At 40.2% G+C, this 16,270-nt stretch overlaps 1 protein-coding gene across 2 annotated transcripts in view; it reads left to right on the top strand.

The window, feature by feature from the left end:
- LOC113419024 (chemokine-like protein TAFA-5) overlaps positions 1 to 16,064 on the top strand; it is a 29,495-nt gene extending 13,431 nt beyond the window's left edge. The window contains exons 3-4 of one of the 2 annotated variants that reach the window (XM_026678219.2): positions 2,282 to 2,409; positions 14,520 to 16,064. In XM_026678219.2, the coding sequence (XP_026534004.1) occupies positions 2,282 to 2,409; positions 14,520 to 14,528 (137 nt within the window). In that variant the 3' untranslated portion in view covers positions 14,529 to 16,064. The remainder of the gene's footprint in view (positions 1 to 2,281; positions 2,410 to 14,519) is intronic. The other variant, XM_087959900.1, reaches the window with a different exon arrangement.
- The last annotated feature ends 206 nt before the right edge of the window (positions 16,065 to 16,270 follow it).

The following is a 16,270-nucleotide window of genomic DNA, read 5'->3' on the forward strand; positions in this document are numbered from 1 at the left end:
AAGAGTTGGTACCCAGCCTTTGGATTTGATCAAGGCACTTACTAAAATGGACCCATAAAAACTGCTTCTTTGTCAGTGTTTGGACATGTTTGGAACTAAATGATTGCCCTTAGTCATTTATAATGGTTACTATTTGTCCAACAATAGACAAATTGGTGTTGGCAGAGACAGATTTCTGTTTGTGTTATTAGATCATTCTGTTAAAAAAAGAAATCAGGAAGTGTTTAACGAGATTTAACAACAAAGCCCCAGACTAATGCATGCAAAAATGTACAGATTTTTTTTCTGGAATTACATTGCAATTCAAGAAGATCAACTGGCATATTCATTCATGAGATTTTTGCTTGTTGCAGAGCTACTTTACATTCTAGTTGAAAGACCTCTCTTTCCCACTGAGGAGATACATCACAACTTCTTTTTGATCAGTCCATCATTGTAGATAGTTCACTGATGCCTGTTTAGGGGTTGGTGTTCATCTGAAGGGGGACTACTGACCTTTGAAACACTACCAAGGTGTTCAGAATAGGAGCCTCCAGCCTCATGATATCTGGGGTTGTTGGGCACGGGGAAATCTCTGTGTGTCCCATGTGAGCAAGAATTAGGGTTTCTGTGTGTGGACAGCAGTGTATTTGCAAGCATACCCATAAAGGGTTCCCCCTGCAGATCTCTCTGTTTTATCTGTGGAAATCTTCAGCAGGACAACCTCCTCTTGAGTGAGGTCAAAGGGGGTGGCTCTTACTGGTAGTTCTCACACAGTTCTCCCTATTTTTGGATGCCCAAACAAGATTGTGCGGGTGTGAATGTGGCTTTGTGAAAGAGTATAGATTCTGTGCTATGACTATGACCATAATAGTTGAACGGAGCAGCTGGATTGTGATTTCCAGTAGCTTTTCCATGAGTGGAAGGGCTCCCATTTCTGATAGAAAGGCCGTCTTGGTTTGGTCCCCTTTCCCCTGAGGTCTCCTCCATTTCCCCTCTGACTAATCTGGAGAATTCCCAGGAAACATTTTTTTCAGAGAGCTGCAGAGCACTTTCTCCCTCCTTCCTTCCTAAACAAGCAGAACTCTGCTTCTTCTGAATCAATGTGTTGTGGAGCATTAAAGAAATACATGTAATTGCAGAAAACCCAGCCACTGCCTAACTCAAAAGCCAACAACCTGAGCTGCTAAAGCCACATGTGGCTCTTGACTTACTATCAAGTCTCTTGCAGCTTAATTTCCAAAGCCTTTGGCAACCCCGACTTTGGACCAAAAACATCTACTCTGCCCTCTTTCACTCGTCAGTGATAAAAGAAGCAGTGAAAGAATGAGCCAATCTCACTTAAGTCTGCTTGCTTTGGCTTCATCAGCTATTGGCACACAGACCCTCTTCCCCACATTTTTTTTTACTCCTGGAGGATGTAGCCCTGGAGAGATCAAAAGTTGCTCGCTGCTGGTGGGTAGCCAGTATTACTGACTTGAATATGTGGTGGCAAAAAGCTCTTTTCCAGGCCTTGCAGGATGCTTTCCTGAGGTTTTGGGATACAGTCATCTGTTATCTTGTGTTGCTACGTGCTGTGGTTGTGCAACAGTAACATGCTCCCTAATGTTGCTATGTGGGGGGGGGGGGAGGAGGAAATATACAGGGCCTCTGAGTGGGTGAATATGTATGGTGAACGTAAGGCTATTCTGAGCCCACAGGTGGTAGTTATCTCATATTTGAAGGAGTTGCAGCAGAAAGAACCATAGACGTAATCCCTGTTCTGCAGCTCTGCATTTAACCCTTTACGGTGCTCCTCCACACTGCTATTTTTCCCATTTCACAGCTTCTGGTTTTTTTCTCAGTACAGTTGGCGTCTCTTTTGAAATATTTTTCTCAATGGTAAACAAAAAAAAAATCCACAGCAGAATCCCAAGGGATCTAGCATGAATCCATTCTGTTCTGGACAGTGGTGCTTAGAGCCCTGCAGTCTTAACTCTCTGTTTGTTCTAGCTCCATCCTAGGAAATCCCTTCCCAGAAGTGGAGTGGTTGTGGGGGGGCAGGGACCAGAGAGTCTCATTTGGAAGGATGAGAGCTTCCCCAAATTTGAGGTCATCCAAATGTTTTCAGACTACAATTCCTAGACATCTCAGTTTGGCTCAACTGGAGGTTTGCACTGTAAAATAAATGTCAAGGCTTTAAGTCTCATGTTTTATCGACAATTCTGTTAAATGTGTGCCTAATTTTCTTTCCTCTCTTTTCTTTCCCTTTCTCACCTTCAATGTTTCCTTCTTCTTTGACTTCCCTGCTGGTGTCCGGCAGCCCAGATCATTGTTAATAAACAGTGGTGTGGGATGGAGCCCTGTGATGAAGGAGAGCAATGCACTTTATTAATCAATCATTCTGGCTGGAGTTGTACTAGGCAACTGGGACGGATAAAAACAGTCACGGTAAGTAACCTGCCCTGACTTCTTTCATCCCACCCAGCAAATAGCCAAAGAAGGGCAGAAAATTGTGTATCGCAGGTAGACGGAAATACGTTATGTGTGCTTTATACAGTGAAGAAACAAATTTGTTTAGAGACGGACTTAATTGTCCCAGATTTGTGCTACAGATTGTCTGGATTGTCCCAGATATGCGCTACAAAATTTGGGGCGACTACTAGATGACAGCAAAGAGTAAGTGGTTATCCAGGCCCACAACAGGTGTAAGGTCCTACATGTAGTAATACTAGCCATGGACAAATACCAGAAGAATACATTCCCTGACGTACATTGGCACAGAAGTCTAAATCACACCTAAGGCTAGAAGCCAGGAGACAGTGAGTTCTAATCCCACCTTCGGACTGAATGCTGCCCAGGTGACTTTGGGCCAGTTAGTCTCTCTCAACCCACCTTACAGGATTGCTATTGTGGGGAAAATAGAGGGAGGGAGGGGTACGTTCAATACCTTGAGTTACTTATCAAATAAAAAGGTAGGATAAAAACATCTAATAAATAAATAAATTCCTGCAAGAATCTTCATGTGTGCCACTAGGAACTGGATATGTATTAAGTGCAGATCTCAGAAATTCCTCAGGCAAATCTCAGAAAGTCTGGCGGGAAAACAGAGATGACTCTTTTGCCCTTTTTATGTAGAAAGAGGGAGAGAGACCAAGGGGAGACCAAGCTTTCTCAGATGTTCCCTGGCCTAGAAATGAATGACCTACTTCTCTGGGAGGGGCACCTATCTCGACTTGGAGTTACTCCTCAGCATAGTTTGAGGTACATTGTGAATAAACAGAGGTTCCATTTCCCCAGATTGATCTTCCAAAAGCTAAGCAAAGTAGGAAATAGGGAATCCTATTGCCAAGAAAATGACTTGGACACGCCCAGATAGATACCAAGGAGAAGGTTTTTGTGCTTGAAGAAGTTTTTTTCTTCTATAAGTAGTCTTCAGTTAACAGGGGCAAAGGGGATTAGAATTGCTGTCACTAAGCAACATGATTGTAAAATGAGATGCCACATGACTGAGCCATTTAGCATTGGAAATTCCAGAAGTCCTAGTTGCCATCAGTAAGTGAATCACTCAGGGTCATTAAGTGAGGATGTCATATGATCACCATTTGTAGCCTCCTTCCAGCTTCCCCATTGATTTTGCTTGTTGGACGCTGGCAAAGAAGGTCACGAATGACAGCTACATAACCATGAGACACTGCAACATCGTAATTGTGAGTCGGGGTCAAGCACCTGGACCATAATTCCATGGCCACAGAAATATGGCAACAGCTGGAACTCCAAAGACTACCCATAAGTACCATTTGTTCAGCATCTTGGCAAGTCTGAACGGTTGCTGAATTGAATGAGTGGTCATTAAGCAAGGACCATCTGTATTTTAGATGCCCTCTCGGCTATGCCAGTAGATAGCTTTTTAAGAAGTAGGCACATATTCCGTCCGGTCCAATAGATAGAGATGGTTTTAGATTGCGTAGTGCTTTTTCAACATTGTCTTCTGTAAAATCGATATGTATTAGATCATTGTAGTTGTCTGTGGTTCAACTAGAAAATACTGGGCATGATCCAGACAGGAGCAAACAGAGCGTAGAAACAGGAGGGAGGGAGAGAAGAAGCAACTGAAAGAGAGAGGGAGGAAGGAAGCCATAGATGGAGAGAAGGGAGGGGAATGAATGGATAGTCCAAGAAGAAAAAGTCACAATTAGACTGTTCCATAGAAGTGAATCAATTATCTATGGGAAGCCCACTGAAGGAGGACTACAGCAACCATCCACCCCCACACAGTGGTTCCCTAACAACCGAGTTTGTGGATATGTTTTTATCTCCGTGCACTTTTAGATTCAGCCACCCTGTCTGATTTTACAGATGGAGGGGAGGCATTCCTAAAACGAAAGTTGTCTATCTGCCTCAAATTCACAAATTTTAAAAAAACATGCTGATTCTGTCTGGGAAATTTCTTAGGAGGTGTATCTTGGTTTTTTCCTCAACAAGTGTAAGCATCTGGTCAACCTTTTGTAGAATTAGAACTGAAGCAGAGTCAAGCTTGGTTAATACGTGGATGGGGTACTCCCAAGAAATACAAGGGCCATGCGATAGCCTGGGAATATGAAGAGCACTCCAGAAGGCGGCAAGGGATGGTCTTCTCTGTCGCTGCCAAGAAAATTACATGGATGATGTGTCCATGAAATCGCCTAGTGTTGTGCTTGGTTTGAAGGCAACTTGCCATTGTATCCTATTTAAGTAGCTAGAAGCACTATTGAAATTTAGAGCTGAATGTAAAGTATAATATGGTAAAGCTGCAGAAAACCAAATCCTTAGAAATCTGGGGAATTGGGGTAGTGGCACTATTATGGTTTTAATACAAACTAAGATTATTATCACTATTCATATCCTGCCAAGGAGATGAAGCTTATATAAGTAGTTTCTACCTCCTTCTGTGAAATATTAAACGGAATGACAGTGAATATCCCATAATCACCTAGCAAGCTTAACATCTGAATGAAGTTCTGGATCTTTGGATTCCTAGTCCAATACTTTCACTACTCTTTATAGCTCAGTGTATACTGATAACAGCATCTTCACACAATTTCATTTATAGTTGTGGCATGTTGTGTAGTGTGGTGTGGTGTGATATGATGTGTGATGTTACATTACACTGTGTTATGTTATGTCATGTTGCTTTTTACATTATGGTATACCATAAGTGTGACGAAGAAGAAACGTTGGGCTCCTTTCCTTTTCAAGTAAACATTGGGTGGGGCTATATCCAGAATAGCATCATTTGTTCTAGGCCAAGGGTGTCAAACTGGCAGCCCGCAGGCTGGATGCATAACATGTAAGCCATGCCCACCCCAGCTCTGCAGAGGGAAAAACCATCACGAAACATCATTGACGCGGCTAGTTTGACATCCATGTTCTAGGTGCATTGGACTACAAGTTCTATCACCTCTAGCTAGCAGGGTCAGAAACCAAGGACTGGGGAAAATGGGATTTGTAATTCAGTCCTTTTTGGAGAATGCCAGGTTGGCAAACACTGTTTTAAAATAAGCCTAAACTGGAATTAGCCATTACAATCAGGATTGAACTAAGGAAGAAGAAAAGGAGAGAAAGGAAGTGCCAGTTAGAAGCACTGAAGCTGAATATCTCCCCATCTGATTGCTCAGACCAGAAACAGCTGGTAGACTACAGAGTAAGTGAAACTTGCTGCAGTTTACACAAAACAAGCGTGTGGGGAGCTGGAATTCCAGAAATTATCTTCTGAAAGATGTACTAAGTGCTATAGCTGGAGGAGAATCAATAGCGTTTCTTGGGGGGGGGAGTGCTGGCGGCCAACAGGCTTGCACTGCTGACTCATGCATTGCATTGGGCATTTGGGTTGCCAAGACCTGTTGCCAAACAGCTCCTGTGCCTGCAATAGCTGTTTGAAATACATACCACCAGGTACAGATTTTCTCAATATTGTCATATTCCGTACTCCTGTGCTATTTGTAGAAAGTATTTGGGGGATCTTATTTGACACAGAACTGCCATTGAACATGGAAGCCCCTGCTGAAATGGATTTTCTTCCTCCATATTATATAGTTGCATACAATGGCATGGGTTGGAAAATGCACAACTGAATGGCATTGCTGAATGCTTCAGTGTGTAAGAAACATTTGGGGACCTCCAATGCTATATTTTTTTGCTAAACCTAAATGTGCATAATTGAAATAAAGCATATTTTTGATTTGAAATTGACATGACAACACATCGCCAATCTAGAACTAAGGAGAAATTTCCTGACCATTAGAACAATTAATTAGTGGAATGGGCTTGTTCTGGGTGCTCCAACACTGGAGATTTTTAAAGAAGACATTGGACAGCCGTTTGTCTGAAATGGTATAGAGTTTCCTGCTCAAGTGAGGGGTTGGACTATGAGACTTCCAAAGTCCGTTCCAACTCTGTTGTTCTGTTATACATTATCACATTATTATATACAGAGTAACTTCTGTTTCTATTCCCCACCTCCTCATTTGTCCCTTTGTGTTACTACTTAGATCAGGGGTGTCAAACTCGATTTCATTGAGGGCCGCATCAGAGTTGTGTTTGACCTTGAGGGGCCAGGGTGGGCATGGCCAGCATGACATCACTCATCGTGGTGGCCCCAAGCTCTCTGACAGCGAAAATGGGCTCCCGAGCTCTGTTTTTGGTTGCAACGGCCTCCTGCAACTATCTGCCAGCGAAAACGGAACTCGGGAGGGCTGCATGCAGCCCTCACAAGCTCTGTTTTCACTGGAAGAGGCATTGTGGGCCGGTCCTTTGTTGTTTCCATGGTGACCTGCAGGCCAGATCTAAGTACCTCGCGGGCTGGATCTGGCCCCTGAGTTTGACATCCCTGTGTTGGAAGAAATATCCATCTGGGTTCAGTTCCAAGTGTGAAGAAAGACACTGGAAACATGAAGGCTGCTTCGAAGGATGGTTTTAATAGTGGACAGGACCACATTGAAGTTCAGGGCAAAAAAAGAGCACATGGTAGAGAGAGGGAGAGAGATTTATACCCTCTGTTGGGTTTTGAACTTGCTTCCTGTTCCTGTGGCAAGAAATGTATCCTGATTGTTTGTCAGACTGCCATGGGGCCATGCAGAGGTAACTTTGTAGGTTGTCTTGAGTCCCAAGCTTGGTTGAATCTTGATGTAATCTTCCCAGGTGCCATGTGGTGAGATGGATAGAGGGACTAATCCTATAATGTCCTGAGAACCATGTCTTAATCACATTACCCTGGAGCTGAAGGTCTTTTGTATTGTAGATAAGATGTCTTTTGTCTTTCTGGGGCTATTAACAAAGGTGGGGGCCGCTTTCCAAGAACATGTTTCTCCTTTTCTCATCCATAAAGGTATAATATTCTATCTTTTTAATATTTCCTAGAATGTTTCACTCTTCTAGGAGAGGGGTGGGTGCTAACATTCTACACCTGACTTAGATGGTTGGTTCCTTGAATTTGGAACTTGTCCAATCTTTGTGAATATATTATTATTGCTGTTAAAATGATTTGAAAAATGTAATTTGTCTGCACATACCTGGTTTTCAACAGTTGGCTGTAGTTCTGTCCATCATCTGTAATCACTTCTTTTTGACTTAGTTCTTCAAAAACTCTGCCTCAAAAAATGGTTTAGGAGGAGTGAATGAATCTCTATCCCACACCTGTCATGAAGCCTTAATAGCTTCTCTGCAATCTCTCCATCCTGCAGTAAACCATCCTAGGTAACCTTATCTAACGACCCGCCTGGCCTCTCAATCCTTCTTAGAGTCTCCCTTGTAGCTGAACATTTTGTGTTTTGTTTTACTTGTTTTATACCTGACTTAAATTGGCTTTTCCGGTTTTTTTTTTCTTTAATTGGATAAGGTTTATTTTTAAGGGAAATGGTATCATCCTTCAGATTTAACTTGACTGTGCTCATCAGTTATGTTGGCATTGTCTTACACTTATTAATCCCTGTCACTTTTTCTATTAGCCATCTTTCCCTTTTGTGAAAATAGTTTGTATTATCACAGTTTTAAACTGCTTCTTGTTGAAACTACCTCTCTGCTTCAACTTAATTTTAGTCCTCTTATTTTCTTTAAGCTTTTTGTCAAATCCAGTTACCTGACCACAGGCACTTCCATGGGTAACTCTTCTAAGGCATAATTACTTATTCTGTCTAGGAATTTCACCGATACCTTTTGAGTCAGGTTAATAATTCCATTTTTATATTTTATCTAACTTCATTTTCTTTTGTTTGTTTTATCATTTCATGCCCTCTTTGATTTTTAATCAGAGAAGTTACAGGAATAATATACAAGTATACTTTTTTAAGCTGAACATTTCTATTAATTGAGATTATATGGAACATTTAGGAAACTTTGTGAAGCCTTTGATGCCCATATGTTTTACCAATAAAGGAGAATATTTTTAGCTCAAGGTTGAAATGAGGGGGTCCTTGCTGCTCTCTGAGCTTGGTTGTTTTCTTGCAGTTGTTTCATTACCCAAACTAGGTAACATCATTAGTATTGATGATAATACCTAGTTTGGGTAATGAAACGTTTGCAAGAAAACAACCAAGCTCAGGGAGCAACAAGGACCCCTCATGAAGAAACATTTCCCAACCAAATCTTTTCAAGATCTTTTGCAATGCTAACACAGCAGGGCATCAGGATGAAGAAGACAGCTCTTAGTTTGGCAGGTTTTGAAAAGTAAAGTAGATTTGGACCCAAATAGTACCTGGATGAGAAATAAGCAGGAAATTCTAGGCCTCTAGGCCAGAAACTATCCGGAGGAGGGGAAAAACATGAAATGCAATTGGGTCCTGATATTGCCCCATAACATATTTATTTATATGACTTAAATAGACTCTGGAGGATGGTAAAGGACGGGAAGGCTTGGAGGAACATTGTCCGTGGGGTCCCGATGGGTTGGACATGCCTTTGCAACTAACAACAACAACATTTATATGGCCATCCATCCCAAAGCAGTGACTCTTATGCCCAACAAAGGGATGCAAATACATAATGGTAGTATTTATGCTCTAAGACCATTTATTATACAGGTGTCACTTTTTGTCATTATGACAATGCTGTGGGGTAGACCGGAAAATCCAAATGAATCCAAGAAGAAAGCATTGTCAAGTCATCTGCATATTATTGCCAAGATTGTTGTGTGTTTGTGTCTGTGATGTCATCGAGAATTGAGTTCAACTCAGGAGAGATCCGACTTTATCCTTCATAAAAATAGATGTTTTTTTTTCTAGATCTAGAGCTCTTTAGAAATGTTGCAGTACAATTTTAACGTCCCTTTAAATGGTTGCTATTTTATTCTGTCTGTATACTCAATGTCAAGTTCTGTTTGTTTGCAATTCAAGCCTTGAAATATCCCCATTATTAGTCTTCAGAAAAATCACACCCTAAATGAGGTTCTGCTGAATTCTTACATAAATCAAATATATAGCATGTAGCTGCCCATCTGTTTGCTTGTTTTTAATGCTGCAAGAATTTGGGGGCTCAGTCCTAATAGCATATGGAGTGGGAGGTGCAGTCTGTCCATCCACCCATTTGTTTTGTAGTTTCTCTCTGGAGCTGATTTTTTTTTTTAAAAAAAATAAACCATTCTTTCTCCATTGGCATCAATTGAACATGGGTTTTTAAATTTTATTTTAATAGAGGGATTGCAGTTGTAAAATAGGAAGGCTGAAATCTCTTTCTATTTGTGCAAATCTCAAACAGAAGTGAGCCCCTGCATACTTCGTAGTAACATAAACAAATGGAAGGGCAGCTGCACATGATGGATTTACTGTGTCATACTGTTTTGTCCTGTACACACACACTCTCCAAAATCCGTTTGAAAATCACTCTACTACTTTCTTGTCTCACTGTAGTTCAAATGGCACTTGTCCCATTTGTGCTGGTTCAGCTTATTCCAAGGTTCCCTAGTGCCTAACAAATCTAAGCCTTTATTTCCAACACCACTGTCACATCCCTGCATTGAGACTTCTCTGCATGCAATTTTCTGACTGTATCTGGAAGAGAAATCCACTTTGGGTATTGGAGGTGGGGGGATGGGAAATGGGTTGATGGGGAAAAAAGAAAGATTCATCCATATTTATCAAACTCCATCACAGATTTGGCAAATCTGCCTGATCACCCCAGCTATATTTTGCATTATTAAATATTCATACAAGCTAGTTGACAGTGTGGAGTTTGTACATTTTTTGCTCCTGAATCATTTATGTACAATCAGTAGAGGCAGGGGCAGCATTTTTCCTTAATATCTCTTCTCTCCCACTCACTATCACGGTAACCATGCAGTCTTTGGACTCCATCATTGTTATTAACTGAATTTGTAGAGCAGAACATTTAATAAGGAATGGCTTTGAAAAGTTTTCAAAACAGAACTGTTGAAAGGCTGAAGAACATTTTAGTAAAGGAGAATTTTTTTTTTTTTTATTTATTTATTTGATTTGCCAATTGTTTACAAGATAATAAGTATAAATGTATACATAGTTGTGAATACATGAAATGGGTACATATAAGAAAAATAAAAGAATAAGAGAAACAATAGGACAGGGACGGTAGGCACGTTGGTGCGCTTTATGCACGCGCCCTACAGACCTCTTAGGAAAGGGGTGAGGTCAATAGTAGACAGTCTAAGGTTAAAGTTTTTGGGGTTTGGGGAAGAAACTACAGAGTCGGGTAGAGTATTCCAGACATTGACCACTCTATTGCTGAAGTCGTATTTCCTGCAATCAAGTTTGGTGCGGTTTACTTTGAGTTTGTATCTATTGTGTGCTCTTGTGTTGTTATGGTTGAAGCTGAAGTATTCATTGACAGGTAGGACATTGCAATGTATGATTTTATATACCATGCTTAAGTCAGACCGAAGACGGCGTAATTCAAGGTTTTCAAGTTCTAGAATTTCAAGTCTGGTGGCATAAGGTATTCTACAACGAGTAGAGGAGTGGAGAACTCTTCTTGTGAAATATTTCTGGACTTTCTCAATTGTGCTAATATCAGATACGTAGTGTGGGTTCCAGACTGATGAACTGTATTCGAGTATTGGTCTAGCAAATGTTTTGTATGCTCTGGTTAGTAGTGTGATATTACCAGAGAAAAGCTACGTAGGATTAGGTTAACAACTCTTAATGCCTTTTTGGCTATGTAGTTGCAGTGGGCTCTAGCACTTAGATCATTAGAGGTGAGTATTCCAAGGTCCTTTACAGAGCTTGAGTCATCAACAAGATCTTGACTATTCAGCTTGTATTTTATTTTCTGATTTTTTTTGCCAATATGTAAGACAGAGCATTTATTTGTTGAGATTTGAAGTTGCCATTTGTTTGACCACTCTGATACATAGTCAAGATCTTTTTGTAGGGTAGCAGTATTGTCTGTGGTATTGAACAGCTTTACATCATCAGAGAAGAGAACGCAATTGCTCTTAATATGATCACAGAGGTCGTTTATGTAGAGTATGAAGAGAGTTGGTCCTAGAACACTGCCTTGGGGAACACCACTATTGACAGGTACTGGATTTGATGGATTTTGATTTTCTGGTGAACTCTAAAACAAACCTTCCTTCCTTTCTTCCTTCCTTCCTTCCCTCCCTCCCTCCCTTCTTTTTCATGCAGCTAGTCCTCGACAATTGAGCACAAAATTTGTTGCTCATTTGTTAAGTGAGTTTTGCCCCATTTTATGACTTTTCTTGCCACCATTGCTAAGTGAATCACTGCAGTTGTTAAATTAGTAACACAGTTAATAAGTGAAGCTGGCTTCTCCATTGACTTTACTTGACAGAAGGTTGCAAAAGGGGACCACATGACCCCCGGACTCTCCCGCCATCAAAAATAGGAGTCAGTTGCCAAGTGTCTCAATTTTGATCACATGACCATGGGGAAGCTGGTCACCACATTATAAAAAAGATGTTGAGACTCTAGAAAGAGTACAGAGAAGAGCAACCGGGATGATTAGGGGATTGGAGACTAAGGCATATGAAGAACGGTTACAGGAACTGGGCATGGTTAATCTAGTGAAGAGAAGGACCAGGGGAGACATGATAGCGGTCTTCCAATATTTGAGGGGCTGCCACAGGGAGGAAGGGGTCAAGCTATTTTCTAAAGTGCCTGTAGGCCAGACAAGGAATAATGGATAGAAACTGAACAAGGAGAGCTTTAACCTGGAAATAAGGAGAAACTTTCTGACAGTGAGAACAATCAACCAATGGAACAGCCTGCCCTCGGAAGTTGTGGGAGCATCATCACTTGAGACTTTCAAGAAGAGATTGGACTCCCATCTGTCAGAAATGGTGTAGGGTCTCCTGCTTGGGCAGGGGGTTGGACTAGATGATCTGCAAGATCCCTTCCAACTCTGATTATCTGTTTATCTGATCATAAGTATGAAAAATAGTCTCATGTCAGTTTTTTCAGTGAAGCTGTAACTTTGAATGGTCACTAAATGAATTGTAAGTCGAAGACTACCTGTACTTATTTTAAGAACTACCTGCTATAGGGATAGAACTATTATCATTCGCATTGTAGACCTCCCAGCTCATTTGTTCCCCAGTCCCAAATAGAAGGTAGACAGAAAAGTGTTAAAGGATTATACTTCAGAGTTGTATAATCCATCACTTGACAGGGGAGTGCCTATTTGTGAGCCTTGGACAGAGAACCGCAAGCTATGTAGGTAAAGATGGAATAAGCGTATTCCCATTCTTCACCTTTTCTTTCTGAGTATAAAGGGAAAACTCCAATTCTTTCATAAACAACTAACATTTTCTCAAATTAACAGATGGGAATCTGAATTCCTCTCCTTTTGTCCATTTTTGAAGTAGGGTTTGACAGAGTGGCTACCAAACTTCAGCATCTATTGTGGGGCACTGTACCTATAATTATAAATGAGCCACGGTGGTGCACTGGTTAGGGTGCAGTACTGCAGGCTACTTCTGCTGACTACTGGCTGACTGCAATTTGGCAGTTCAAATCTCACCAGACTCAAGGTTGACTCAGCCTTCCATCCTTCTGAGGTGGGTAAAATGAGGACCCAGATTATTGGGGGCAATATGCTGACTCTGTAAACTGCTTAGAGAGGGCTGTAAAGCACTATAAAGTGGTATATAAGTCTAAGTGCTATTGCTATTCCACTATTCCACTTCTGTTTTGCATCTATGCTACATCTCATGGCCAACTAATGCTTTTTTATTCCTGGAGAGAACCTATATTTTCACGCTTAAACATTTTTCTTCTTTTGCTGCTCTCCCAGGTGTGAAGGGGCAGAATCAGGTTCCATTAGATACACTGAAATGGGGACAGGGTGTTTGGGACCTTGGGGAGATGGGGGCTCAGTGAAAAGTAGGCATATTAAACTCAGAAGAAACTTAATGCACCAAGAGTTCAGCTTCAGAATTCTATAAATCAGTGTCTCTCAAATTTGGCAACTTGAAGATGTGTGGACTTCAAGTCACCAAGGTTAAGAAATACTGGTATAAATAGCATACCTTTCATAAGCTGTCAGATCAAAGACATGGATGTTTTTTGTGTCATGCCCTCAGGTATGAATTTTTCCACCTTAAAAAGTGAGGAAATTTTCTCTGTTTTACACAGTGTATACATGGCATTTTTACTTATATATTCAAATTACAGTGCCTTATTTTCATTGCTATTTCTAACAGGGAGAGGATCAGAATAAGAGCATTTCTAGATGACAGGGAGAGTGACCACATACGTATAACTAATATGTCCTATTTTTTTCACTGCTTATTACCACATAGAACATATTTTAAATGCACTAAGTAATCATACAGTGAAAGGACCTTCATTATTGCACCATTCATAACATTTGAGATTTACTGGCACATATAGGATATTTGGCTTGTTGTAAATCTTCCTATTAGTCTTTCATTTTCATGTTAGGAAACCTCACAATTCCCTTAAGAAAGTTGGAGATCCAAAAAAACCCCATAAAGATGGATCAGATAAGTCTTTGAAGAAAAAAGTTTGGTAAAACTTTGACCATGGATGAAAGTGGACAAGGAAGAAAACCCTAATAAAAATTTAAAGGCAGGGTAGGACCCAGCAACATTTATCTGTCTAGGTTCAATGTAATGCTGCACTTCTGAAATTCATAAGCAAAAGATGTTTTATGTTTTTGATGGAACTGTTGGACTTTGCAAGACATCAAAGGAGTAAGAATCAGCAAGGAATCCAACAGAAAGTCAGAAGTAGGTTTCTGTTGCAATGCGTTTATTGCCAACATCGTTTTGGTACAATCCATCACTGCGTATCTTGCTGGTCCTGGGATAACAGAATCTTGGTTACCAAATAAACCTTTGAGCTACAATTGAACACTGCTCTGGGTTGAAAGACTGATCTTTAAAAAAAAAAACAATTTATGTGATGTGTTTGCTTAGCAGAAAATATCCATGTAGATCAGAGTATCTTTTTTTCAACTTAAAGTGCTGAAAACATTTTCAGGTTTGAAAATCATTCTTATTCTCAGTTTTGGTATCATTTCCTCAGTCCCAATTACGGTATATAACTATCCATTCTCTGTATGGTTTCTTCCCCCAGGTTTCTTGACATCAACAGAGCACTGTAAGAGCACCTTCTCCACTTCCTGTGTGCTGATGGGCAAAGTTCAGAGGTTACCTCATCATGAAAAATGGGACAATCCACTTTCTCAGCATGGATTCATCCAGACAAATCAGGGCCCATCTCACCTGTATTTCCTCTTGTGCCGGCACATTGGATGCAGAGTCTACTGAAACAAGCATCTTTGTGTTGTACATACGAAAGTAACTTTTCTTCCCTCTCCCCAAAACCTATTTATAGTTTATGTTGCGTATTTTGACTTGAAATGCATTCTTCAGTAGATTTTATTTTCCCCTATGTCAACAGAAGATTTGCATCTTGGTACCCAGGAATCAGCAGACCTTTCATATCTGGGGGAATTATGGCCACTTTGAGACATATGAGTGTAACAGACTGAGGTACTTGCTAAATGTCTGCGATGCTGTGCTATATTTAAAAAAAAAAAACATTTTCTTAGACTTCTTCCTTTCCGTTGTTTCTCCTCCTCTGATCCCAAGAAGATGAGATGGTGCTACGATATACAATTGGATCTTCACTGCTATGGTTATAGAGGGAAGTATTCATTAAAAGGACTGGCCATATTTCTATAAGGCACTCCTCACAAAGGAGTAAAATGAAATAACCAGGTTAAAAAAAACCTGGTCAAAAATGTGTTGAATTGCAATCTCCCCCATTTGTGTCTTAGCATCTTAATTAAGTCCCCTTTCTCATGGCATCTGCCCCATCACCAGTTGAGAATAATTCTTACTCATCAGTAACTGGGGCAAATTCAAAACAAGCATAATTTATTTAATTATACTTCATTATGTATCACCATGGGTTCATTTTGGCCTGAAGTAGTATTCTGGGAGTTGAGCTTTTATATCCAACTTTCTGATTGTTATGTCCTGAGATCAAATTGATAATCCATCAGATGGATTGCCTTGGGAATTTCTGAGCCACTTGTTTTTCTAAGTCATAGACTGAAAAAAGGCATCTAAAGTAGATTTCTTCTTGATTATGGTACTTCATGGAACATTGATCCCTTAAAGACATGTTACTATATATAGGGATCAGGATCAAAATTGTACCCAAGTAGCAATTTCTCCCACTTATAAATTTAGTATCATTATAAACAAGAACTATAGATTACCATTTTCAGCATTGATATTGGTAAAGCCCAGTTGTGATTGACAGTTCTGAGAAAAACACACAAGATCCAAGTAGAACTTTTTCCTTCAGGCTCAGCTCCATTCCTCAAACACTGGGTCCTAAAAATAATTAAAAGGCTCTGGAGAAGTACTAGATCATAGTGATCAATGACTTGAAAATTAGTTCTATACAAACAACTCCACATTGCCTGTGCATGCCCATCTGTAAATATGAAAAGACTTGGATCCATTCTCATGCCAATCTTATTTTTCGTTACAGTGTAAATTGAATCTTTTGTTTCAAGAACTTTTTCCTCTGTAATAAATTTCCACAATTTGTGATGTCAAAAAAAAAAAAATGTAAGGAAATAAAATTCTAACTTTATTAGTCAAAGTGGTCTCTAACCTTCCTGTTTTCATAGTTGCGCTGCTTCTTTTTACAAAGATGCTGAGTGGCGATAACCAGTGTACTTGTTAGTAGGAGGTTTAAGGAGGTGCGAACATTCTGCAAATCTTCAAAAATTATCAAATCACAATATGCCATTCCTGGAGGAGCAATCTCATATGTATGGAAATATGCAAAGATTTGTTCTGAGACAC

This window comes from Notechis scutatus, chromosome 3, assembly GCF_049901735.1.
Source record: "Notechis scutatus isolate UNSWTSFEM ecotype Mainland chromosome 3, rNotScu1.2, whole genome shotgun sequence".
NCBI lineage: Eukaryota > Metazoa > Chordata > Lepidosauria > Squamata > Elapidae > Notechis > Notechis scutatus.